The 27,048-nt window shown below is 42.7% G+C and overlaps 1 protein-coding gene across 1 annotated transcript; it reads right to left on the bottom strand.

Moving 5' to 3' along the window:
* Positions 1-7,370: 7,370 nt before the first annotated feature.
* On the bottom strand, positions 7,371-26,660 carry LOC123485143 (V-set and transmembrane domain-containing protein 2B-like). Its single transcript, XM_045216030.1, has 5 exons — positions 25,814-26,660; positions 24,902-25,089; positions 24,045-24,074; positions 22,946-23,345; positions 7,371-8,402 (listed from the first exon to the last, which is right to left on the bottom strand). Exons 1-5 carry the CDS (start codon positions 25,884-25,886, stop codon positions 8,314-8,316), a joined length of 780 nt encoding a protein of 259 aa, XP_045071965.1. The 5' UTR covers positions 25,887-26,660; the 3' UTR covers positions 7,371-8,313.
* Positions 26,661-27,048: the final 388 nt, after the last annotated feature.

The raw sequence follows: 27,048 nt of genomic DNA, 5'->3' as shown, positions 1-27,048 counted from the left end.
CACCTCCCTGACCAAGGCCCTTCTCCCCCGATTGCTCAATTTATCCGGGCTGCCAGCTCTAGGAAGAGTCTTGATGGTTCCAAACTTCTTCCATTTAAGAATGATGGAGGTTATGTGTTTTTTTCCCAGTTAAGCGTAGTAAGCATAGTTAATTACATCATGACAAGCTAACAATGTATGGTTAAATAGTTAATCACAACATGACAAGAAGAGGCCTGAAACGGAGCAAGGAAATAGCTCAGGGAATTGTGAAACAGAGCAAGGAAATGACTCTGTTAGATTTTAACCATATGATGAGGAATTTTCAGTGGACTATGGGATATACATGGTTAATCAACAAACACAGAGCTGGGGTTAAACATTGATACATCTCTGTTGATAGGCAAGAACGTAATTGGTTTCTCTCACTGGGTTTATGTGTTTGTTCTCTGGTCATCTGACGGTTGTCTTATCTTATCAGTGACTGAAACCAGGCTGAACCCTTTGTCTCTCCTTGAGCATCTTCCTGATTAAATTATAGCGTGACGGGCTGGGCCAGAGGGGTTAGGCTTGGGTATGTTTGAGAGATTGATTGTGGGCCTGCCATGTTGTCCACAATCCATCTCCAGGTCATGCCAGGGTGAGCCAGGGTTGAACAAAGTTCAAACTGAACCTGATTATTTTTACATGACTGGGCTGTTATTTGTGCATGACAAATCTTGATTGGTCACACCACCAACAGTGGTGGGGGAACCCAAGAGGGAGGGGGTTTTAAGCTAAAATGTATGTAAAATTACTATATAAACTAAGAGCTGGGAGGTGGACAATCAGATATTCTGCAAACCACCTAGGCTCTATTACGTATGTAATAAAGTCTATCTTAATTCTACAAAAAACTCTGAAATACTTTGGTTCTTTGATTAGTATAAGGACGAATTTGCCACAACAGAGGCCACTGTGTTCTTGGGGACCTTCAATGCTGCAGAAATTGTTTGATACACTTCCCCAGATCTGTGCCTCAACAAAATCCTGTCTCGGAGCTCTACGGACAATTCCTTCGACCTCATGGCTTGATTTTTGCTCTGACATGCACTGTCAACTGTGGGACCTTATATAGACAGGTGTTTGCCTTTCCAAATCATGTCCAATCAATTGAATTTACTACAGGTGGACTCCAATCGTTGTAGAAACATCTCAAGAATGATCAATGGAAACAGGATGCACCTGAGCTCATTTTTGAGTCTCTTAGCAATGGGTCTGAATACTTATGTAAATAAGGTATTTCTGTTTGTTATATTTCTAAAAACCTGTTTTCAATTTGTCATTATGGGGTATTATGTGTAGATTGATGGGGATTTTATTTTATTTGATCCATTTTATAATAAGGCTGTAACGTAACAAAATGTGAAAAAAGTAAAGGGGTCTGAATACTTTCTGAATGTACATACACATGCACAAACGCACGCAGACACACACACAGACACACACGCAGACACACACGCAGACACACACACACTTGTACAATTTTGCCAGTTATCAGTAGCGCTTGATTTCAGGATGACAGAAAATATGATAATGTTTCTGCTGTTATCTCTTTGCCAGTCTGCTGCTGTATGCTCTGGTTGCTGATAAATCTAAGAACTGGTGAAGGGGAGAAATACAGTTTTTGTAATGCCCCAGGCAGCATACTGAGGTCTTTATCTAGCTCATTAATTCTTGTTGCATTTAAATAATAGACTTCTGACATGTCTTTACCCTCTGCATCACTGAGCTGATCCTGAGCGGCGTAGTCAGGGAATTCTCCAGCAGATGTGTACATTTCTAGAACAGCTTGTGACCACGTTGCACATCAGAATCAGAATCAGAATCAACTTTATTCGCCAAGTACATTTATACACACCCGGAATTTGCCTTAGTGAGAAGGTGCTGCCAGAAATAGACAACATACAAACAGAATACAGACACAAGTCCATTTAGACATCATACAGAATATACAATATCGGAACAGTAACCATAAAACTCTGGAGTATAGGCTGATTACAGTGGGAATATACAATTTACATTTTAGCAGATGTTCTTATCCAGAGCAGTTAGGGTTAAGTGTCTTGCTCAAGGGCACATCAACAGATTTTTCACCTGATCGTCTAGGGATTTGAACCAGCAACCTTTCAGTTATTGGCCCAACGCTCTTAACCACTAGGCTACCTGCCGCCACAGAGGGGGATTCTGCTGTGACAAATATATACATTGCTGTGCGGCGGTGTACAGAGTGCCAATGCAGTATAGTGCAGATTATTATTTGAGGCAGTCACTTAATCCCTATGAGCCTGTTGGCCGGTTGATGAGGGACACAGCATGGGGGAAGAAACTGTTCAGGAAGAAGGTGGTTTTGGTCATGATTGACCTAAACCGTCTGCCAGAGGGGAGTCTTTGAAAGATGGGGTGTCTGGGGTGATCAGGGTCGGCGATGATCTTTCTTGTAAACTTCCTTGTCCTGTAGATGTGCAAATCCTTGATGGAGGCAGGTGACAGCCGATTACCTTCTCTGCAGACCAGACGATGCACTGCAGTTAGCCCTTTCAGCGGGCAGACACAGACCCAAACCAGACAGTGATAGAAGAGGTGAGGATGGACTGGCTGTGTAGAACCGAACCAGAATTGTTAGAGAGAGTTTCTTCAGCTCGCGCAGATAGTACATCCTCTGTCGAGCCTTCTTGGTGACCACTGTGATGTTGTCCTCCCACTTGAGGTTATGGGAGATGATGGTCCCCAGGAATTTCAATGACTTGGCTGTGCTGACGGCTGAGCCATCAATCTCGAGGGGGAGAGATGGTGGGGGGCAATTCCTGTAGTCAACCACCATCGCCACGGTTTTGACTGTGTTGAGTTCCAGGTTGTTGCGACTACACCAGGCCACCAGGCGGTCAACCTCTCCACGGTACATGGAGAGACGGTTCACCTTCCGAGATGAGACCGACCAGGGTGGAGTCATCAGCAAACTTGAGTAGTTTGACATTGCGTCGTTGGAGGTGCTGTCATTAGTGTAGAGTGAGTAGAGGAGGTGGGAGAGCACGCAACCCTGCGGCGTCCCCATACTGAGAGATGGGGAGTCTGAAAGATGTTTTCCCAGCTTAATGTGCTGTGTCCTGTTGGTCAGGAAGTCGATGATCCACCTGCAGGTAGTCAGATACGTTCAGCTGGGTGCGTTTGTGCTGTAGCAGGTCCTGAATGATTGTGTTAAAGGCCGAGGTGGGGGGGATGAGGGAAGTGGGGGGTGGCAGGGGAGAAAGTAGTCAGGAGGGGGGTGGGGATAGGAAGTATATGGTTTTAAGTTTCAAGTTTTATTAATCGTCTGTATGGGATACACATGGTATACACCGTCCAACGAAATGCTTACTTGCAAGTTCCTTCTCGACAATGCAACAACAATAAGAAATAATAGAAGATAAGAATAGGAACATAAAGTGAATGGCTCAGCAGAATAGAATAATACATTTTAGCATTACATTTTACATTTTAGTCATTTTAGCAGACGCTCTTATCCAGAGCGACTTACAGTTAGTGAGTGCATACATTTTTCATACTGCATTAGCATTAGGATAATACAAGATGGGATGGGGGCAGGGTGTGGGAGGTAGAGTCCTGATGGCTGAGGGCCCTGTTTCAAAACGACAGTAGAACTAGTTCAGCTGGTTTGGTAGTAGGGGGTCGTCTGGTGCCTGGGGGGTCTTTTGTTTGTAGTTTGTAATTTGCTGGAGACCTTTCCAGAGAGACGAACAGTCACTGGTGGCAAATTGTTGTTCCAGACACTCTTTGTATTGACTTTTGGCCACTTTAATCCCATTGTTGAGCAGCTGTTTAGCAGTTCTATAGTCCTCTTTTAACAATGGAACATAGCAGGATAGATATGAATTTAACCTTACTTTCACACCACAGGATATTAGTTACAGTGCATTCGGAAAGTATTCAGACCCCTTCACTTTTTCCACATTTTGTTACGTTACAGCCTTATTCTAAAAGTGATTAAATTGTTTTCTTTCCTCATCAAGCTACACACAATATCCCATAATGACAAAGCAAAAACAGGTTTGTATACATTTTTGAAAACTTAAATATCATATTTACATAAGTATTCAGACCGTTTACTCAGTACTTTGTTGAAGCACCTTCGGCAGCGATTACAGCCTTGAGTCTTCTTGGGTATGACGCTTACAAGCCTGGCATACCTTAGGGGGAGTTTCTCCAATTCTTCTCTGCATATCCTCTCAAGCTCTGTTAGGTTGGATGGAGAGCGTCGCTGCACAGCTATTTTCAGGTCTCTCCAGAAATGTTCGATATGGTTCAAGTCCAGGCTCTGGCTGGGCCACTCAAGGACATTTAGAGACTTGTCCCCAAGCCACTCCTGTGTTGTCTTGATTGTGTACTTAGGGTCGCTGTCCTGTTGGAAGGTGAACCTTCGCCCCAGTCTGAGGTCCTGAGTGCTCTGGAGCAGGTTTTCATCAAGGATCTCTCTGTACTTTGCTCCGTTCATCTTTCCCTCGATCCTGACTAGTCTCCCAGTCCCAGCTGCTGAAAAACAACCCCACAGCATGATACTGCCACCACAATGCTTCATCATAGGGATGGTGCCAGGTTTCCTCCAGACGTGACAATTGGCATTCAGGCCAAAGAGTTCAATCTTGGTTTCATCAAAGCAGAGAATCGTGTATCTTATGGTCTGAGAGTCCTTTATGTGCCTTTAGGCAAACTCCAAGCGGGCTGTCATGTGCGTTTTACTAAGGAGTAGCTTCTGTCTGGCCACTCTACCATAAAGGCCTGATTGGTGGAGTGCTGCAGGGATGGTTGTCCTTCTGGAAGGTTCTCCCATCTCCACAGAGGAACTCTGGAGCTCTGTTAGAGTGACCATCGGGTTCTTGTCACCTCCCTGACCAAGGCCCTTCTTCCCCGATTGGTCAGTTTGGCCGGGCAGCCAGCTCTAGGAAGAGTCTTGATGGTTCCAAACTTCTTCCATTTAAGAATGATGGAGGCCACTGTGTTCTTGGGGACCTTCAGTGCTGCAGAAAGTTTTGGTACCCTTCCCCAGATCTGTGCCTCGACACAATCCTGTCTCGGAGCTCTACGGACAATTCCTTCGACCTCATGGCTTGGTTTTTGCTCTGACATGCACTGTCAACTGTGGGACCTTGTATAGACAGGTGTGTGCCTTTCCAAATCATGTCCAATCAATTGAATTTACCACAGTTGGACTCCAATCAAGATGTAGAAACATCTCAAGGATGATAAATGGAAACAGGATGCACCTGAGTTCAATTTAGAGTCTCATAGCAAAGGGTCTGAATACCTATGTAAAGAAGGTATTTCTGTTTTTTATTTGTAATACATTTGCAAAAATGTCTAGAAACCTGTTTTCACTTTGTCCTTATGGGGTATTGTGTGTAGATTGATGAGGAAATTGTTGTATTTAATCCATTTTAGAATAAGGCTATAACGTAACAAAATGTGGAAAACGTGAAGGGGTTTGAATACCTTCCGAATGCACTGTATGTGTTCTCTGCCTGACCTTAAATGTTATGTCATGCCCCAATACTGTAAATGGAAAGAAATGTTTGTACTACATTTCATGTAAAAAATGTTGCTGATCTGTTTTTGTCATAAAATCTGGATTATGGTGAATGTAATACTTCTACCTCTCAGTGACCCAGTAAACCCAGCAAATTATATATTTCTAGGTCTTATAAATTATAAACCAAACTGATGTTGTGCTCCAATAGAACAAAGGAGAGAAGATCTAAAGACACCGTTACTGATTCATGTGCATTCTTAGGCCGGCCTAACTAAGGCAGAAACATCTTGTTAGGTTCCTCAAGGTTCCTCAATAAGTATCTTCAGAGAAAAAAGAGGTTAACTAGTCTTTATTTAAGAATATTCTCTCATACCATTAGGATGTATTGTGTATAGGCTACTCATCCGTATTTGTCATGTGCTTTTCTCTATGCAGCACTAAGCAGCAGTTATATTTCCATATGCACAGTCCACAGAGCAGGACAGTGTCTGCCTTACTCTCACTTAGCTTTGTCACTTTAATGCAGCCCATCTATAATGGCGGAGGAGGGGTGTGCGCCAGAATTAATCAGACACTGACGAGGAATAATGGTTGGGCTCTTTGTTGACTCCCTCCCTCGCCATACAGAACACGGTAATGTATTATGCAAACGAGATGTGGCGAAGCTTCCTAATACGCATCCAATACCCTGGATGTCATTGTCCACCTCGGTCAATGGTTAGAGGAATGGTTTTAGCGGGCGAGAGGGAGACAAAAAGAGTGAACGCGGCTGCAAATTTGACAGGAAATGATTTACGGGGAATAGAGAGCACTCAGGGCCTTGTCAAATGTTGTGTAACACATTTAAATGCCCTTGTCAAACACTCATTAATTTGATGGGCAAACAGCCGCTCAAAAGGCACTGAAAGTCCTCCGCTCATAACCGAAAATGTTTTAATGTTGCTGCCGCTTTGCTGCTGTTAGCTTTTACCTATCTGACCTGTTTATTATTTTGTGGTGATATTAGTTTTCGAACAAATGCAGTCCATACACAAGAGTGAATCAAAACAATAGTTTTAGGGAAAGATAATAAACTAACAAATGTCCAAAGACGTTGGCATTCAACACTCGCAATGAGAGCTCTGTTTGTGTTTATATCATGTCTGCTAGGCATCTATTGAGAACAAAGGACTGTCTGGAGCCAAACTACAGTTCAAAGTGAAACCAGTCTTCCCATTCTCCACCAATATTCATGTGATAAACTGATAAACGATGAAAGATCTTGAAAAAGACAATAAGATGAGACTAGGTAGGGAGTTGCCGTCGCTCTTCCCTGGGATGCACATTTGACTAATGAAATGAACTGTATTGGCGTATCGTGCTCCTTTTTTTGGTTTGTTAGTTAGACACGCTTACATGAGCGAGCGTTCTTCCGCTGAATGTGTGCCTATCCTGCCGGAAAGACTACATCACAGCTCACTACTCCCAGGGGACTGCGTTGCGACCCTCAGTCGACAACATGGGCACTCAAGTGGTACCTTGCGTCTGCTTTGCCAGTATCCACAGCTGCTCAGCTGTCAAGTATCTGCCATGGATTCAATAGAGCTCAGACACTGGTTCTGCAACTGACTTTGGAGATAATCTTGGTCGGTGAGGCACACAGGCGCTTCATGAGACATTAGTGCTTGTGGAGCACACACTGACAAGAAAGATGAGTCTGGACAGTGACCTACATACCTAATTCACTTCTAGTTCATGGAAAGATTTATCTCATGATACGGGTCAACCATATACTTTAGACAGCACTAAGACATGGTTTCATGTATGGTCAAAGAAAGCTTAATAGATGTAATGTTCACATATAACGCCTTTGATGTCCATTTTTATTTAAAAAAACAACAACTTTTATTTCAACTGGTGTTGGCAACATACCAATACGTTTTTTTTAAAATTGTTATAAATGAATGTCTTAACTTTGACCACCATATCTTTAATAAAAATAAACATTATTGAAGGTGACTAACAACAACTATGGTAATGTGTGCCTTATTTAATCAAAATATATAAGGTCATATTTGTATACATCATGAAACAACGCTTGAGAAATCATAAAAGAGAGAGAGTGGGGCAACAGAACTACATAGACTCACAGTGTCCATGAATGGATCAAACATAAAAAAGCCCCATCTTTGATGTTTGTGAAGAAAATGATGGGTTTCTGTTCAACAGCTCATGCAAATCAACCTAAACAAACATGAGCAGTGGATATCCTTTAGAAAGAAAAAAATCAACCAAAAGCAGTTAATATCAAAATAAATTCAAAATCCTGAAAAATGAATTCAAAATAAAATCCATAGAACTGAAAATATAATACAAATAGATAATGCATGGAAAATAAAACATAAAAAGATATCCACCAGAAAATAAATAAGAATGGCCATGCATGAAGCACGGCAGATACTATTTGGAAACTGGATGCAGCGTTTAGTGGATGTTGGTTGTGTGTATGACACAGCTGAGAAGTTCTTTTCACATAGATTCCTTGTTTCATGCTTCTCATACAATCCATATACATCCAGTTCTTAGACGTGTCTTCCATTAGTCCCAGTCAGAAGACGACCGTCTCCTCCTCTGGCTCCTTCTCTTTCATTCAGTCCTTTCTTCTCCTCTCTTTGCCATTCGTTTCCTCATCCTCAGTGATGTGCCATAACGGTATACATCTATATATATTTCCCTTTCGTTGTTTGGTACATAAAGTGAAAACCTTCGGGTCGTCGTTTGGTTGAAGTCTCTTATTGGGCAAACAGGAAGGGGAGGAGCTTATGCAGGATCAGGAGAGTGATGAAGAGGAACGGGTCAGTGGTGGTAATGGCTCCAGAACCTGGCCAGACAAAGACAACCAGAGGGGGTGGAAAGGTCAGTGGAAATGTCTCTGTGCTACAAATCACACCTGCACACACAGAAACTGAGGAGAGATATAGTGTTAAGACACATAACCATGGATACCTGGCTGTGGTGAATGGGAAACATTGGGGGATCCTCCAGAATAAACTAAGCTCACAGTAGCTCATGATATCTGTTAACTCCCTGCCAGGAGTAGAATTCTGTATTACCTGGGCCATATTTCACACAATTATGGCTGACAAAATGGCAGTCGTGGAAAATCTCAAATCTACTTTCGTTCACACTTCTGCTGCCATGTTGCAGATAATGATGAGATAGAGGTGAGAGTTTCATCCACATTGCCTGGCTACCTTGAAATGGCGGCATCTACTTATGGTGATGGTTTTGTACAGGAAAGGTGGGAGACATCCCGGGGAGAACTTGGCTATGAGGATGAGTGGACCTTGGATACAGCTCCTAGTCCCTATCTGACACATTTCATTTCCTGTTTGAGCAGTAGAGCAATTGCGGGCTAAAAGCTGTTTCATTATGACGCACGCACACTTGCTCACGAGCACAAATGTTCGTTTACGCACACGCACATGCATAAACGGACACACACGGTCTCCGAAAAACAGACCCCAACAAGCAAAAAGCAGGGCCAGATGGATTTTACAGATCACACACACACAGAAACAAGCGTAATGAGTCAATGTTTAACGAGGCTGGAGTTCCTGTGACATCTCCAGTGTGAAACAGCCGTCTGTTTTTCCATACTCATGTTTTCCCCAGGCCACGCCCGCTACAAATCCACACACCAACATTTCCATCATCCCCCAGCCCAAAGACATGGTATAAAGACCACACGAACATCAACTCAAAGACATGAACTCTACTACACGCAAACAGGGCAATACACGTGCTTAACAGTGCCTTACAAGACTCACCCAGAGCCAGGCCAGCTGTCTTAATCACAAACAGAGCCGCAGTGAATTCAGGACAAAATGGAGTGAGTGAGGAAGCATTAGACCAAATGTCTTTCTCTATACTTCGCTGAACGTTGATTCGCTGATTGGCTCTAATCTTCGCATCAATTCCCCTTGTTTCTCCCTCATTCCACTTCTATTGTTTCAATCTCTAATTTCCTTCCACCCGCTCTCTGTTTATGTCTCTGGCACTGTACCTCTTTGTAAACTGTTCTTTTGTGTCCTACCCCCATTTTATTCTTGCCACATTTCTCTTTCTTTGCTCTGCACTCTCTCTGTCTTCCATAGTCATTGAGTAGATGGGCTGTAGAGTGATGGACAGCATCTGGACAGGGCAGCTTATCTGACCCTCCTCACCAAGGACACAAATGAGCTGAAAAAGTGTTTATTTGAGGCTACCTGGAGACAGCCGCCTCTGACGGCCGCTGTCTGTCACCCTGCCCCTTGTGACGCACCCCACTTCAGCCCCAATCAGACCCTTACAATCACCCCTTCTGACAGGTACTGTCACAGAAATCTTTAAAATGGCCTCAGATCCCCTTTTGAAATGGGTTAGTCACGCAATGTGTGAATGATCCACATCTTAAAAACAAAGGTGTCATTGTATGCTTCTTTTATATCCACAACTTGAATCCCTCCATAGCCTCATAGAGGATATAGATACATTTTCTAACCTCTCTGGAGTACAACCAAATTATGATAAATGTACTATATTACATATTGGATCACAAAAAAATAAAAATTTTACATGACCATGTAGTTTACCAATAAAATGGTCTGATGGTGATGTGGATATACTCGGAATACATATCCCAAATGAAATAAATGATCTCACTCCAATACATTTTAATAGAAAGTTGCAAAAATAGATAAGATCTTGCTACCATGGAAAGGTAAATACCAGTCTATTTGTGGAAAAATCACCCTGATGAACTCTTTAGTATTATCCCAGTTTACATATTTGCTTATGGTCTTGCCTACGCCTAGCGAACAGTTTTTAAAATTATATGAGAAAAAAAGATTCCATTTTATTTGGAACGGCAAGCCAGACAAAATTAAATGGGCCTATTTATATAATGAATATGAATTCGGTATATAGGTTATATATAGGTTATATATGAGCTACACGGGACTAACCCTGAAGGGTCCCGTGTAGCTCAGTTGGTAGAGCATGGCGTTTGCAATGCCAGGGTTGTGGGTTCGATTCCCACGGGGGGCCAGTAAGTAAATGTATGCACTCACTAACTGTAAGTCGCTCTGGGGCGTCTGCTAAATGACTAAAATGTAAGGAGTTCCACAGCGGAGATTGGAGTATCTGTCCATAAGACCACTTTAAGCTGTACACTCCACAGAGCTGGGCTTTACGGAAGAGTGGCCAGAAAAAAGCCATTGCTTAAATAAAGAAATAAGCAAACACGTTTGGTGTTCGCCAAAAGGCATGTGGGAGACTCCCCAAACATATGGAAGAAGGTACTCTGGTCAGATCAAGGAAAACGCTATGTCTGGCGCAAACCCAACACCTCTCACCATCCCCACAGTGAAGCATGGTGGTGGCAGCATCATGCTGTGGGGATGTTTTTCATCGGCAGGGACTGGGAAACTGGTCAGAATTGAAGGAATGATGGATGGCGCTAAATACAGGGAGATTATTGAGGGAAACCTGTTTCAGTCTTCCAGAGATTTGAGCCTGGGACGGAGGTTCACCTTCCTGCAGGACAATGACCCTAAGCATACTGCTAAAGCAACACTTGAGTGGTTTAAGGGGAAACATTTAAATGTCTTGGAATGGCCTAGTCAAAGCCCAGACCTCAATCCAATTGAGAATCTGTGGTATGACTTGAAGATTGCTGTACACCAGCTGAACCCATCCATCTTGAAGGAGCTGGAGCGGTTTTGCCTTGAAGAATGGGCAAAAATCCAAGTGGCTAGATGTGCCAAGCTTATAGGCATACCCCAAAGGACTTGCAGCTGTAATTGCTGCAAAAGGTGGCTCTACAAAGTATTGACTTTGGGGGGGTGAATAGTTATGCACGCTCAAGTTTTTTGTTTTTTTGTCTTATTTCTTGTTTGTTTCACAAGAAAACATATTTTGCATCTTCAAAGTGGTAGGCATGTTGTGTAAATCAAATGATACAAACCCCCCAAAAATCAATTTCAATTCCAGGTTGTAAGGCAACAAAATAGGAAAAATGCCAAGGTGGGTGAATACTTTCGCAAGCCACTGTATGTGTATGTATATGTATATATATATATATATACTGTATATATATATATGGTGGATTGGAAGTGATGCAGACAATTACATTGATGGAAGTTACAATCTATCTGCAATATTAAAGCTGATCTACCTCCCAAAAAAAAACATCTGCTAAAAGTTCATATCTGGTGTTAATAGATAATAATTTAGCGCTGCGAAAACCCACACCTTTCAGGTACACTGCTTGAGAAACCAGAACTTCTTCTCATGCACTGATGCCTATAACATGTATAAAACATATTTGGCACAAAACCCTCTATTCTATGTTCTATTCTACTCTAGTCTAGAATATTCTAAAACTTCAACAGACTCAAGGAAAACTCATTATTTTCTATCCACAACTACATTTATGTCATTTAGCAGATGCTCTTATCCAGAGCGACTTACAGTTAGTGAGTGCATACATTTTTTCAAACTGGCCCCCGTGGGAAACAAACCCACAACCCTGGCATTGCAAGCGCCATGCTCTACCAACTGAGCTACAGGGGACCCATACATTAAACAATGGTTTCACCCTGTGTCCTCTATGGTGATCTTTGTCTGACCCTCTCCTACTCTGACAATTAAAATATGTGTTCATTGAAGAAGGAATGCAGGTAAAGCTCTGTTAAATACAAAGGTCAAACAAAAGCCATGAAAATAACTAAATGAATAAACCCACACAAGTCGGCTAAAACTTGAAAGCTTCTCCCAGGACGATTGTTGGCATAATCATTCCACACAGCAGTCACCAAAGTTGTAACACCAAGGCATTACTCAAGCCACACTAATCCCCCTACTGTAAGCACTACATGAGAGGATATTAGTTTACTCTCATAAGAGCAAACACTGCTCCAACTCCAAATGCACACAACACTGTTGGGATATGTTGTGTTTATCTTCAAACTATGTTTAAGTATCAGTGGATATCTCTCTGTAGAAATAGCATTGCTTTGCCTTGAAGTTCAGATGATTCTCCCCTGAGTTTTGAATCAATCAAAGCACTTACCCTCAGATCACAGTGTCTGTAAGATCATCTGTCTACTGTAGCTAAATCAGTTAGCCAATATTTTACATCCAATGGAAATGTAGGTTTGTGAGAGTAATCTCGACCTTTAAAAAGACAATTCAAATGGCAGACAATCTGCTGTACTTTATATAACCCACCACATTCAAATATTCAGAAACTAAAACCTGGACATTGGGTTAAAAAGCCATCTGTGGTGTACGAAGTGGGGGTGTTGAAATTTCGCTAATTAATAGGCCCAACATATTATTTGGAGATCACATGCCAGCTCAATGAGGGCAAAGAGAAGCAGAAACAATACACCCTCATACAGTGTACAACACTAGATATGACTCAGCTACATGCCCTGTTTGCAGAATAATTACTGTCATTAGTACACCAGCGCTGTGAGGTTGGAAGGTTCAACACTTGATTTCGCTCTCTTTATTTCTCACCCTCTCTCGCTCTCTCTCTCTCTCTCTCTCTCTCTCTCTCTCTCTCTCTCTCTTCCTCCCCCTCTCGCTGTCTCCCTCTCTCTGTCTGTCTCCCTCTCTCGCCCTGTCTCCCTCTACCTCTCTCTCTCTCTTTCTCTCTCACACATTAGCAGACATTGACAATCTACCTAAAGTAGAACCTCTTGGATATGAGAGGTACAATCTCATCATTCTGTTAGATATGAGTGTTTCTGTAGAGTAACAGCTATGCACTGTGTAGACCTGTAACTAATGGCCATTAGGATGACATCACTATTCTCGAAGGTAACGGTTGGCATCTGCTAGATGGCTGAATAGGGGAATGATTAGGAATCGCATATGGGGGAGGACAAACAGAACGACTAAAAACACAAACGCGGATAAAGAAAAAAACATTTTCAGAGCATGGAGTGTGCAATGGGGAGTGTAATACAAAGTACTGTAGATAGATACAGTAAAAAGAAAGGCAAAAGACTATGTTGCAAATAGAGAGAGAAAAAACAAAGGTGGTTGACTTTGTTCTATTCGTTTAATTGGACTGAACATACAAAGAAGGATTTTGTATGATAATTCTCTGGTTGGGCCCTAATTTGTTCCTCATGGATACATACGGGTCAAAAGTCAATGTTCTCTTTTGTTAGGGGGAGGTTGAACACCCACAGGCTTCACCCAAAGGAAAAAAAAAGCCTTGGAAGTTCAATAATTCAAGCTGAGGGTGAGGCAAACAAGGCCTCCTCCACCACTTCACCCTCAGCTTGCAGTGCGCCATAGGTTTGTAACTCTGACTGCTTGGGGTAGCTAAAATAAAGAGAACCGCTACAGAGATCTACCATTATGGATTGCCAGCTACCATTGTTCCCTATAGGTCATGTAGTGTCTTTCTTTATAGGTGAAAGTGACCACTCATTTAAGTGAGAACTCTCCACCTCTCTACCACTTTTCCCACTGTCTCATGGTCTTGGATGAGCTATAGGCAGCAACACAAAGGGCCGATAATAATAGAGTGCTGTGAAGTCCCCATAACCGTCCAGCCATCATCTGTCACAGAGATTACAAAACCAGCACAGTGCCTTTTGCCAGGCAAGCAAGGAACGAAAGTCAATCAACACCACATTGGGAGAAGTAAAGTGCTTTCCACACAGTCTGTAAGTACTGACAGTTATCTAACACTTGTCATAATTGTCCTCGGAGCGGAGACTGACAACTGAAAAGCCACATCAGCCTGTTAACATGCAGACACACACAGTGTCCATTACCTCAGACTAATGTACTCTCACACCTTGTTACCTCCACAGGTACACCCTCGCCATCACAAATGGACAGGAAAATCAGCCATGTCCAATATACAGTTTATAATATTTAAATGTATTTTAACCACATTTGATAGTAATGCAACTAACAGGCATGCATGGCATAAATACACACACACACATGCACACACACACACACACACACACACACACACACACACACACACACACACACACACACACACACACACACACACACACACACACACACACACACACACACAGGATGAGATAGACTGAGTGTTTAATGATGGATTGAGACAGCTGTCCAGCCAGAGACAAATACTCTTGGCAAGGGATATCAAGGTCATCTAGGGTGGCAAGCAGACCATTGCATTTTAGGTAGGTGTATTTGAGTGAGCTCTTGCATCACCACTGTCTGGCTGTCCTCTTGCTCTATGCCATCCTCCTCACCCCCTACCAAACAAGCTCACCTGCCAAGTCATTACTCCCGAACTGCTGAGTGCACACAGTCACAATGCTTAATATTATTGCATATCCTATTGCATTGTCAACTGCTCCTATTGCTCTCTCTCTCTGTCTCTCACCTCACTTTCACTGTGAATAATACAAACAGCAACATTATCTAACTAACTCCCACATCCGCAATGTGGAATATTTCCACTAACCAAATGTTCCTATTAATCACGCAGTCCGTAATCAATATAGATAGTCAATAAAATTCTAATTTTGAATATTCCAGTGAATTAGTTTGATGATTAATCAATTAATTATCTAAGTAATAGCGGTTCATATTGTAATTGGCTTTCAGATTGGCCTACATACAGGTTGATTTTGTGAAACAAGTGAGCCAAATTACTGAGATACGTAAAACAATATTTCAGATGAATGTAAAGTAAGGGAAAACAATATTGTATAAATGCTTGGGAGGTGCCACAAACAAAGAAATGTGATGAGATGAAAATCTTTACAATAATATTCTGTTTGTAATGTTGAAAAATGCTAGGATTAGTGGTTGTGATTACATGGATGGTTGTATTCACAGTTGAAAGTTTCAACATGGTTCCATTTCACTGTTGTGTAGTAGCATTTCGTAGTTTTTCTGTTAGTGAATTAAGAACTAGGAGGAACATTCACAACTGTGAAGTCTCCACACATTCCACTGTGAATTCATGCAAGACAACCTCCACCTCCAAAGTGTTAGCCACTGATCCTCCATGGGACTGTCTATCTGGTTCCCTGTGAAGCTCTGGAGAATGGTGCACTGCACGTTTATCTGTTATCCCAGCTTGGCCACCAAACCCCCAGATGAAAAAATGAAAATGTGAGAGGCAATTTGAGACACCTGACAGTGTGGTGAGGACCCGGCTTATCTGCCACCTGCCCGTGGCATTTCCCCTTTAATATTAATTGTTTCTGCCATTCAGCCAGATGAAATTTCAGAAAAGTGACAGATGCACGCATTTCCGAGAGGCGGGCAGATCGCATTTTTTCCCCTCAGCTGTCATTATTGTGGTAAGACAGGAGAAGGCCAATCTTTCAAATATGCCAGGGTGCTTTTTAACCTTCACAAGCTGTTGACAAATATGTTGAGGGGTTCACTTAAAGAAAAAAGCCAAGACAAATTCTGTATCCCTCCGTCAATGTAAAAGTGTCAGGGAGGCACTTTTACATTGATTGACTTACTGTATTTGATTTAGTCTGGCAGAGATACATGACGAGAGACAGAGAAGAAAATACTGGCCAGCCAATTTAAAGGAATATAGCAGCCTTGAGCAAACAGTAAAATATGAAAAATAATATGCATCAGATTTTCCTAAATCAACAGGTGAGCTTGCCTTGCTCTGTCCTGGACAATCATGTTTAGACAACTAGCCCAGAGCTCAGTCTAATACCTCTGATCCTCAGATGATGTTGTTTTTCGATACAAAATCAGTATTTAGAGTATTACTGCTCAGTATGAGGCATATACGAATGTTTGTCAGTCAATCCAATTGCACTAACAATGGCTGCCTGACCTTAGCTTGTTGTGTAATCAAAACAGAGCACTATTGTATTCAAGTCTACTAATCAAACAGTGAATAGGATTCTGATTTTTGAATTTAGAATTAGAGCTTAACGGTAATATTGAACATCAATGGCATTTCTTTTGGAACAACCGCAGGCTAATTTGACATTTAGGTGATTGAAAAGTCTCAAAAAAGCAACAACAAAAATAAACAGTAATGAGAGAGAGCGAGAGAGCGAGAGAGAGAGAGAGAGAGAGAGAGAGAGAGAGAGAGAGAGAGAGAGAGAGAGAGAGAGAGAGAGAGAGAGAGAGAGAGAGAGAGAGAGAGAGAGAGAGAGAGATCCACAGACAAGTTAGAGAGAGAGAGAGAAAGAGTCAGTGAACTGGCAGTGGTATTGTTTGATTTTCTCGCCAAATGGCCGCCTCCAACTCGCTTCGCAAAGGACATGGCTGGCCGAGCATGCTGATCCACAGTGCCAGTCCCAGGGCATTTAACGTGCACTAGGCTATTCTCACGTCCACAGCACATGTCCAGGATGGCAGCATCAGTGTTCTAAACAGTCCAACACGAGGAGGCCGAACAGCATGGTGCCATTCTATTAGCTTGGTGTTGTTTGCATGATTACCCCTTGGTTGGCAGTTAGCTTCATTCAGAAAGTAAGGGATTCGACTCACACAGAAAATACCAAATGGATCCCTGGCCTCTGGATAAGAGAGTCTGCTAAATGACTAACAAGTATAAGTAAATGTAGAATTCCAATAACCAATTTGCACAGCTCTGTTGATTACATTTTCAATGGAACTCAAGGTTCTGTTGATGGCATTGGCTTCAAGCATACATTGATATATACATGTTGTTGGATGATATTACTGAATCAGAGGTGAAGCACTGTGCTCAAAGACACAGGTAGAGTTGTATAACTGTTTCCTCTGTAGTCCTCTCCTCCAGTCATCGACCACCAGCTGTCCTCCACTGCCCTGAGGACAAAGCCACAGCAAGGGGAGAACAGCCATCCCGACAAGCCACAACACACGTCGAGCAGACACAACACTGAGTACGATAGACACAATAGGGAAGGAACAGAGAATGGAACTCCCCACCATGTCTCCTCCAAGGGCCTCTAGAGTATTTCTAAAACTTCCCTTCAGGAGTTCCTTTCACTCTTATCACCACACGGAAGTATAGAACCCTTGAGGAGAGAGACAACCCCATGTAAAGAGGCCAGAACCCTGGCAAAAGCCCTATCATTAGACGAGGGCCCTGCTCTACATTACCCCCTTAGCCACCCTGCAAATCCCCAACGCACTGACAGCAATAGCCAGGAGAGAGGAGAAGTCTGCACACATGCTTCCAGCCAGAGAAATGAACATGGTCTCCCTGGCTGCATTCACATAATGTCTGTACACACACGCAGACACAATCAAAACATACATCAGCAAACAGTTACATGCTAATGCATATAAACAGACAAGTGTGATCCCACATACTGATAAGTATGTCTCCACCTTCCCTACCCCCAGCCAGACATGTCTCCCATGCTGCACCACCACTGCGTCAGCAGCTGTACGTCTGATATGGCAGAACGGCGAATTAAACCCTCCTGCGGAGTCTGTGAAATTTAATTATTCAGGAGTATGCTTCATCGATCAGTAGCGAGTCTGACATGTGAGCTAGCCCCCTGCTCGCTCTCTCCAAGGTCTGCTTTAAGGCACTCTCACGTTATAGTGCGGAGATCATGAGGAGACATCGTATCCATGGCCATTGTGAATCATATCTTTATCATTTATTTCTCTGTATGGTGGACACTATAAAGGCAAGAACCTGTCACTCTCCTCAGTGGGGAATCATAAGTATTCACCCCCCTTGGATTTTTCAGATTTTGTTGCGTTACAAAGTGTTGTCATTGAGCTACACAAAATACTTTAATGTCAAAGTGAAAGAAAAATTCCCTACTTTTCACACCTGGATTGTGCGATATTTTCCCATTATTCTTTTCAAAATTCTTCAAGCTCTGTCAAGGTGTTAGGGGTCATGGCTAGACAGTCATTTTCAAGTCTTGCCATAGATTTCGAGCAGATTTAAGTCAAAACTGTAACTTGGCCACTCAGGAACATTCACTGTCTTCTTGGTGAGCAACTCCAGTATAGATTTGGCCTTGTGTTGTAGGTTATTGTCCTGCTAAAACGTGAATATTTCTCCCAGCGTATGGTGTAAAGCAGACTGAAGCAGGTTTTCCTCTAGGATTGTGCCTGTGCTAAGCTCCATCCTGTTTCTTTTTATCCTGAAAAACTCCCCAGTTTTGCCGATGTCAAGCATACCCATACCATGATGCAGCCACCACAATGCTTGAAAATAAGGAGGCAGTTACTCAGGGATGGATTGTGATGGATTTGCCCCAAACATAAGGCTTTGCATTTATTCCAAAAAGTTTATCCTTTGCCGTGTTTTTATTGCAGCCTTACTTTAGTGCCTTGTTGCATACAGGATGCAAGTTTTGGAATATGTTTATTATATACAGTGCATTCGGAAAGTATTCAGACCCCTTGACTTTTTCCACATTTTGTTACGTTACAGCCTTGTTCTAAAATGGATCAAATTGGTTTTTCCACTCATCAATCTATACAAAATGCCCCATAATGACAAAGCAAAAATAGTTTATTTGAGAGAAAAAGAATTCACATTTATACAAAACAAAAAACGGAAATATCACAAGTATTCAGACCCTTCACTCAGTACTTTGTTGAAGAACCTTTGGTAGCAATTACTGCCTCAAGTCTTGGCACACCTGTATTTGGGGGGTTTCTCCCATTCTTCTCTGCAGATCCTCTCAAGCTCTGTCAAGTTGGATGGGGAGCGTCGCTGCACAGCTATTTTCAGGTCTCTCCAGAGATGTTTGATCGGGTTCAAGTCCGTGCTCTGACTGGGCCACTCAAGGACATTCAGACACTTGTCCCAAAGCCACTCCTACGTTGTCTTGGCTGTGTGCTTAGGGTCGATGTCCTGTTGGAAGGTGAACCTTCGCCCCGGTCTGAGGACCTGGGCGCTCTGGAGCAGGTTTTCATCAAGGATCTCTCCGTACTTTGCTCTGTTCATCTTTGCCTCGAGCCTGCCTAGTCTCCCAGTCCCTGCCGCTGAAAAATATCCCCACAGCATGATGTTGCCACCACCATGCTTCACCGTAGGGATGGTGCCAGGTTTCCTCCAGACGTGACGCTTGGCATTCAGGCCAAAAAGTTCAGTCTTGGTTTCATCAGACCAGAGAATGTTGTTTCTCATGGTCTGAGAGTTTTTAGGTGAATTTACCACAGGTGGACTCCAATCAAGTTGTAGAAACATCTCAAGGATGATCAATGGAAACAGGATGACCTGAGCTCAAATTTAGAGTCTCATAGCAAAGTGTCTGAATACTTATGTAAATAACGTATTTTTGTTTTTAATTGTTAATACATTTGCAAACATTTCTAAAAACCGTTTTTTATGGGATATCGTGTGTAGATTGCTGAGGATTTTCTTTAAAAAAAATCAATTTTAGAATAAGGCTGTAATATAACAAAATGTGGAAAAAGTCAAGGGGTCTGAATACTTTCCGAATACATATATATTACTCTATTCACTCTGTCATTTAGGTAATTATTGTGGAGTAACTCATTTCGGTAGCCATGAAGTCCTTTGAAAGGCTGGTCATGGCTCATATCAATGCCATCATCCCGGAAACACCAGACCCACTCCAATTCGCATACCGCCCCAACAGATCCATAGATGACACAATCTCAATCACACTCCACACTGCCCTTTCCCACCTGGACAAAAGGAACACCTATGTGAGCATGCTGTTCATTGACTACAGGTCAGCGTTCAACACCATAGTGCCCACAAAACTCATCACTAAGCTAATGACCCTGGGACTAAACACCTCCCTCTGCAACTGGATCCTGGACTTCCTGATGGGCCGCCCCCAGGTGGTAAGGGTAGGCAGCAACACATCTGCCACGCTGATTCTCAACACCGGGGACCCTCAGGGGTGCGTGCTTAGTCCGCTCCTGTACTCCCTGTTCACCCACGACTGTGTGGCCAAGCACGACTCCAACACCAACATTAAGTTTGCTGACGACACAACAGTGGTAGGCCTGATCACCGACAACGATGAGACAGCCTATAGGGAGGAGGTCAGAGACCTGGCAGTGTGTTGCAAGGACAACATCCTCTCCCTCAATGTGAGAAAGACAAAGGAGCAGATCGTGGACTACAGGAAAAGGAGGGCCGAACAGAACCCCATTAACATTGACAGGGCTGTAGTGGAGCGGGTTGAGAGTTTCAAGTTCCTTGGTGTCCACATCACCAACAAACTATCATGGTCCAAAAACACCAAGACAGTCGTGAAGAGGGCACAACAACACCTTTTCCCCCTCAGGAGACTGAAAGATTTGGCATGGGTCCCCAGATCCTCAAAAAGTACTACAGCTACACCACCGAGAGCATCCTGACCGGTTGCATCACCGCCTGGTATGACAAGTGCTTGGCATACGACCGTAAGGCGCTACAGAGGGTATTCCGTACGGCCCAATACATCACAGGGGCCAAGCTTCCTGCCATCCAGGACCTATATACTAGGCGGTGTCAGAGGAAGGCCCAAAAAATTGTCAGAGACTCCAGTCACCCAAGTCATTGACTGTTCTCTCTGGTACCGCATGGCAAGCGCCAAGTCTTGGTCCAAAACGCTCCTTAACAGCTTCTACCTCCAAGCTATAAGACTGCTGAACAATTAATCAAATGGCCATCCGGACTATTTACATGGCTGTCACATTGCCTCCATCATGCTTGACAGATGGCATCAAGCACTCCTCCAGCATCTTTTCATTTGGCCTGCGTCTCACAAATGTTCTTCTTTGTGATCCGAACACCTCAAACTTCGATTGGTCTGTCCATAACACTTTTTTCCAATCTTCCTCTGTCCAGTGTCTTTGTTCTTTTGCCCATCTTAATATTTTATTTTTATTGGCCAGTCTGAGATATGGCTTTTTCTTTACAACTCTGCCTAGAAGGTCAGCATCCCGGAGTCGCCTCTTCACTGTTGACGTTGAGACTGGTGTTTTGCAGGTACTATTTAATGAAGCTGCCAGTTGAGAACTTGTGAGGCGTTTGTTTCTCAAACTAGACACTCTAATGTATTTGTCCTCTTGCTCAGTTGTGCACCGGGACCTCCCACTCCTCTTTCTATTCTGGTTAGAGCCAGTTTGCGCTGTTCTGTGAAGGGAGTAGTACACAGCATTGTACAAGATCTTCAGTTTCTTGGCAATTTCTCACATGGAATAGCCTTCATTTCTCAGAACAAGAATAGACTGACGAGTTTCAGAAGAAAGTTATTTGTTTCTGGCCATTTTGAGCCTGGAATCGAACCCACAATTGCTGATGCTCCAGATACTCAACTAGTCTCAAGAAGGCCAGTTTTATTGCTTCTTTATTCAGCACAACAGTTTTCAGCTATGCTAACATAATTGAAAAAGGTTTTTCTAATGATCAATTATCCTTTTAAAATGATCAACTTAGATTAGCAAACACAACTTGCCATTGGAACACAGGACAGATGGTTGCTGATAATGGGCCTCTGTACGCCTATGTAGATATTCCATTAAAAATCTGCAGTTTCCAGCTACAATAGCCATTTACAACATTAACAATGTCTACACTGTATTTCTGATCAATTTGATGTTATTTTCATGGACAAAAAAATTGCTTTTCTTTCGAAAAAACAAAGACATTTCTAAGTGACCCCAAACTTTTGAGCGTATATATGGGGGACAGAGGAAGGGATAGTCATTCAAAAATGATGTCAACCCCTATTATTTCACACAGAGTGAGTCCATGTAATTTATTATGTGATTTTCTAAGCTACATTTTACTCCTGAACTAATTTAGGCTTGCCTAAAGAAAAGGGGTGAATACTTTTGCAACAACTATATTTTAGTTATTTAATTTGTAGGCCTATTAATTTGTTAACATTTGTAGAATGTTTTTTTCACTTTGACATTATGGAGTATTTTGTGTAGATCAATGACAATGACATTTCAATCCCACTATGTCACCCACAACAAAATGTGGAAAAAATCCAAGGGGGTGAATATTTATGATACCCACTGTATATACACACCTTCCCTCACTCTCCATAGTCTGACTATAACCTCGGGAAAAATCAAACGTCTCAACTGGTGGCAAGATAGGCAGATATGTCCCACCATGGATAAATGTTTTTTTTTATTATTAAGGTATGATGAAAGAAACAGTACCTCCCCTTAAGAAATATTGCCCTGTCAAGCAATATAATTCCATGTAACAGGTGTTGTACTCTACAAGTGTCATCCAATATATTATTTGTAAATAACATTACATAATTTAATGACAATAAAAATGTCAGTGTAATTTATCATTCACTAAAAAAGGGCAAAATCACTGGTCCGAATGACATGCTCCTGAGGGTCTGACAGGAGATTGAGGAGAAACACACATAAACTCCCATCTTCTCACCCTGTATCACTAGGTGTCACTGTTGCACTTTAACTTACCAGCTCCGTGCTGTTGTCGGAGGATGGCCGCATTGCCGGGCCTCGGCGAAGCTGAGGACTTCGCTGCAGAGGCGGTGGTCGTCGTGCTGGCGGGGAGGGGGCCATGTCCCGCCGGAGGAGGCACACGAGGCTTTCCCTGACCCGGCTCAGAGGTAGCTCGCCCCCCGGCCACCGCGTCCTTGCTGTTCCTCAGTGGCCATCTATTCTGGATGTGGGACACGGCCTCCTCCGCCACCATGCCATCACGAGGAATCACCCGGAGGGTGGCTTGAACCTTGTATTCCTGAGTCTCGTCGGAGTACAAGTCGGAAACTCGGCACTCGTACACCCCCTCGTCCTCCTTTCGCACCTTGGAGAGACTAAGCCTGTGAGATATGGCGCTGCCCTGCACCCTCACAGTCTACAAAGAGAAACAGAGAAAAGGAGAAATTGCTACATGCACAATATAACCTGTTGGTTTCGAAAATAAATATGTCTATATCAAAGTAGACTAGGCCGGCCACTCGTTAGACTACTGCCACATATGCAGCTCGTGATGAAGGCTTATGCGTTTGATAGCCTAAAGCCTAAAGGCCTATAATCCAAAAACGTGTGGATGCAGTCTCAATAGAGAAAAAACTTGCCTCTTGGCAGGAAAATGCAATTACATCGCAGTTTAGTGGTGGGCCTAAACATGGCAGATTTAACGCTGCCTTTTGTGTGGCAAGTCTCTGAATACATTTCAAAACAAGATTAGGTTATATTTATATTCTAAAGGCGTGATAGTGGTGAGCCAGCCAGGTTGGAGCAAACTGTACAAAATGGAGTCGTAAGTCTAGAAAAAAAGATGCTTGGAAAAATGCCCAGTTGCACCAGAGGCCTGGACAGTTACCACCATAACTTGTGCTAAAATATTGGCAATCAGCCTTCATAGCGCCACTTGGCCATATCATGTGGCTAGCACTATGATCTTGAACAACGAAATAAACATTTTATTACTCAGATGCATTATGGCACTTAACTGTGCAGCCATATACAAATACAATAAAAAGCGAACATTTTAACAAATCAGATGCTTCAGCTGGACATGGTTAGTGACAAGAGAAACACAAGCACTTACGCTTATTTTTGTGGCATCCTTTTGAGTGACCTGAAACCAGAAATTTGTCGAAGTGTTATGGTCAGCCAGAGACACAAGACTGCATAATACTCTCTTTTATAGCAGTTACACGTTACAATATGAGCTTCACCACCATTGGAATGCCATGTGCAATTTTGAGAAGCTTTCGACATTGTAAAATTGTTTTTACAACTGCGTGCATTGGAATCAGCACCATGGACAGCAACAGTTGCGTTGCTCCCAAACAGCGTGCATTGACATCAGCACCATGGACAGCGACATCTGCATTAGCTCTCGAGCTGTCATAAATAATCGGTTGTGTTTTTCAGTGCATGTTTAATGTGGTTAAATAACAGAGCAGAAACTACAGATGGGGTTGTTCTGTGTCCCTGAGTCGATCGAAACAGAGGCACAGAGGGTGTAATCATGTCACAGTTCTCCAACAGCATTATGGAATATTCCAACGTGGGCATTTCCGCTGCATGCATGAGAACTCTCTCTGAACTGATTTTAAAATCCTAAGTGCCATTTGTATCATTAGGTGTGACGTCCCCCCTCCGGCCCACCCCAATACACACATCCCCTTCTTTAATATAAATGGCCACACAGTGTTTATAATCTCCAATACATCCACTCACATGCTTTTTTTCGGCAACATGTTGTAATGAAGTCCATCAAACAAATAGCGACATATGTCGTACATATGGCAATGCCATCATGAAAAGCCAGATTGCACACAGCCGTAGCCGTAAGTGTCAATCACTTTTGGTGCAACTTCGAACATTTAAACAGAGCCCCTCTCAGTAGTTGCCCGGGAGCAGCCCAACCAGCCTTCCCTGTCATTGGGACAGCATTACCTTGGCTCTGTTCGCCGGAGCGCTTATTTGCAGTTCGTGTGCAAGTTCTTTAGGTGTTGTCTCCTTTAGGTACCACCACTGGATCTCAAGCGAGAAGGGCGATGATCCGATGGCCCGAAAGGCGCACGGCATCTCAACGTCTTCTCCCTCACCGACACTCACATCTTTGGGCACTTCAGTAAATGTAGCTAACATTGGGAAAAGACAACATATAGAATAGATTAATATGGTGGAATGACAAATTAACAAAGGTCTGAGATTACGTAGCCTCATGACAGACAACTAAAATACTTTAGCGATATCCGTAACCAAATTGTCTTTATTTCGCAATACAATCATATTCAGGTTGCCATTAATCTAAAATATCAGTTTATAATAGTTTAAGACTTAAAAGAAAATAGACAATGAAGCAATGACGCAAAGGTAGCCTACACAACTAGGCGTATTGGTTTTATGTGACCCGTGCACTGTGAATTGAAATGACCATGGCGTTTGATATAACCTGTAACACAATAAATACAAGTATTTGGTCACCATGAGAATACTAATTATTGTTACTTTAAGTGTTTTGAGAGATTATGTTCATCTAGCATTAGGCTTAGCATAACTGAGGAAATGTGGACATTATCCAAAACTGCTGAAGCGCAGTCTTGACATGTGTGCGTCTAATACTTTAATCTTATCAATCTATTCTCTCACCCATGTATAATTTAATCGACAACGTCATTTGTTTTTTCTTCTAACGATCAAGTCACTGCAGCAGAATAATGAGCTTGACTTCAAATAATGACCCGGTCCCGTCCATATCGCAACAGCTTGAAATAAAAAATCTAACGACAGGGCTGTTCGATTGACAGCATTTGTGTTGACCATCAAAAGCACGGCATGCCACGACAGACAAAGTTGACTTACCATTTACACAGAATAACAAGGGTGCATTAAGAATTAAATAATAAAGGACGCCGTTGAGTCCCCGTTTTTCCATCTCATATATAGGCTAGGGTAGTTAGATTAGAGATCGCGTAAAGACGGTCATTTGACCATAAATGAATCTTTATAACATCAACATTTCAATTTCCATGATGGGCAAGCGTTGGTCTCTGATCTGTTGGGTTATTCGTTAGCTTTGCCAAAGATTTAGGATATTTCACAAGATCCAAATAACGTACTCCAAAATGTTTTCCTGCCAGCCAGGCGAAAAACGTACAATCCAAAGGTGCGAACCAGAATACCCTCTCTTGGTAAGTGAGAATGTTCTGCAGCTGCTCTATATTCTGTTATTATCCCTTTATAACTGTGATTCCTTATTTCCCGATGTGCTTCAGGTCGAAACCAAACTTCTTCTCGGCTGAAAGAAACCTGCTCATTCTGCTTTCCACATGAAGGGAAGGTTTCCCGGGCACTTCTCCAACACCCATTACATAACCATCCTTGTGTCTGCTCCCATAAAGAGGACCTGCCGATGACTAGATTCCCGTGTTTTGTACTAAGACCTGGAGGATCAGTCGATAGTTCCCAGTTTCGCGAGCGGATCCCTCTGCTTTGTGTGCGAGTGCATATTAGTGAGGAGGCGCTTTAGCATTTCCAAACCGACTTGCTTAGTGTGGAATGCGCGCGACGCCACCGATAGCCTGACGCGCGTTGAAACCTAATCAACCCTTCCCTCAAATCAACGCGCGGCTCAACCTATGAGGACAATTTTCACAACCTGACGTCCAAACGAAATGCCAACCCTTAAAACATATAGAATCAAAATGATTCATGCTGTTTTCTCTCCAAAATCAACAAGCCACTCTAAAATTAGCCGGAGCCGAGCTGTGGTTGGAGCTTTTTGTTTCTTTAATGTGAAAAATAGGCCTACAGAAAAAACAGCAGAGCTTTAGACTTTTTTGTTGTTGCGGTATTGGTCAGCTGTCGCACAGCCTCCTGTATTAAAACCACCGGGATAATCCTTATTCCCTCAAACAGACAATGTGGTAATTCGGATTAAAATCAATTTCACCAGGCTATTGAACCATTCAACACAGTCTTGCTCCTATTTAATCATTTTGTGCTATTTGCTTTGAAAATATATAGGTAATTATGTCAATGTCACCCAATACATGTCATAACGGTTTATGGTTTGATGATTATGATGTTTGGTGTGA

The sequence above is a fragment of the Coregonus clupeaformis genome, unplaced genomic scaffold, assembly GCF_020615455.1.
Source record: "Coregonus clupeaformis isolate EN_2021a unplaced genomic scaffold, ASM2061545v1 scaf0583, whole genome shotgun sequence".
Classification (NCBI taxonomy): Eukaryota; Metazoa; Chordata; class Actinopteri; order Salmoniformes; family Salmonidae; genus Coregonus; species Coregonus clupeaformis.
Note: the sequence above shows the minus strand (reverse complement) of the source record. Positions and strands in the feature narration are given on the sequence as shown.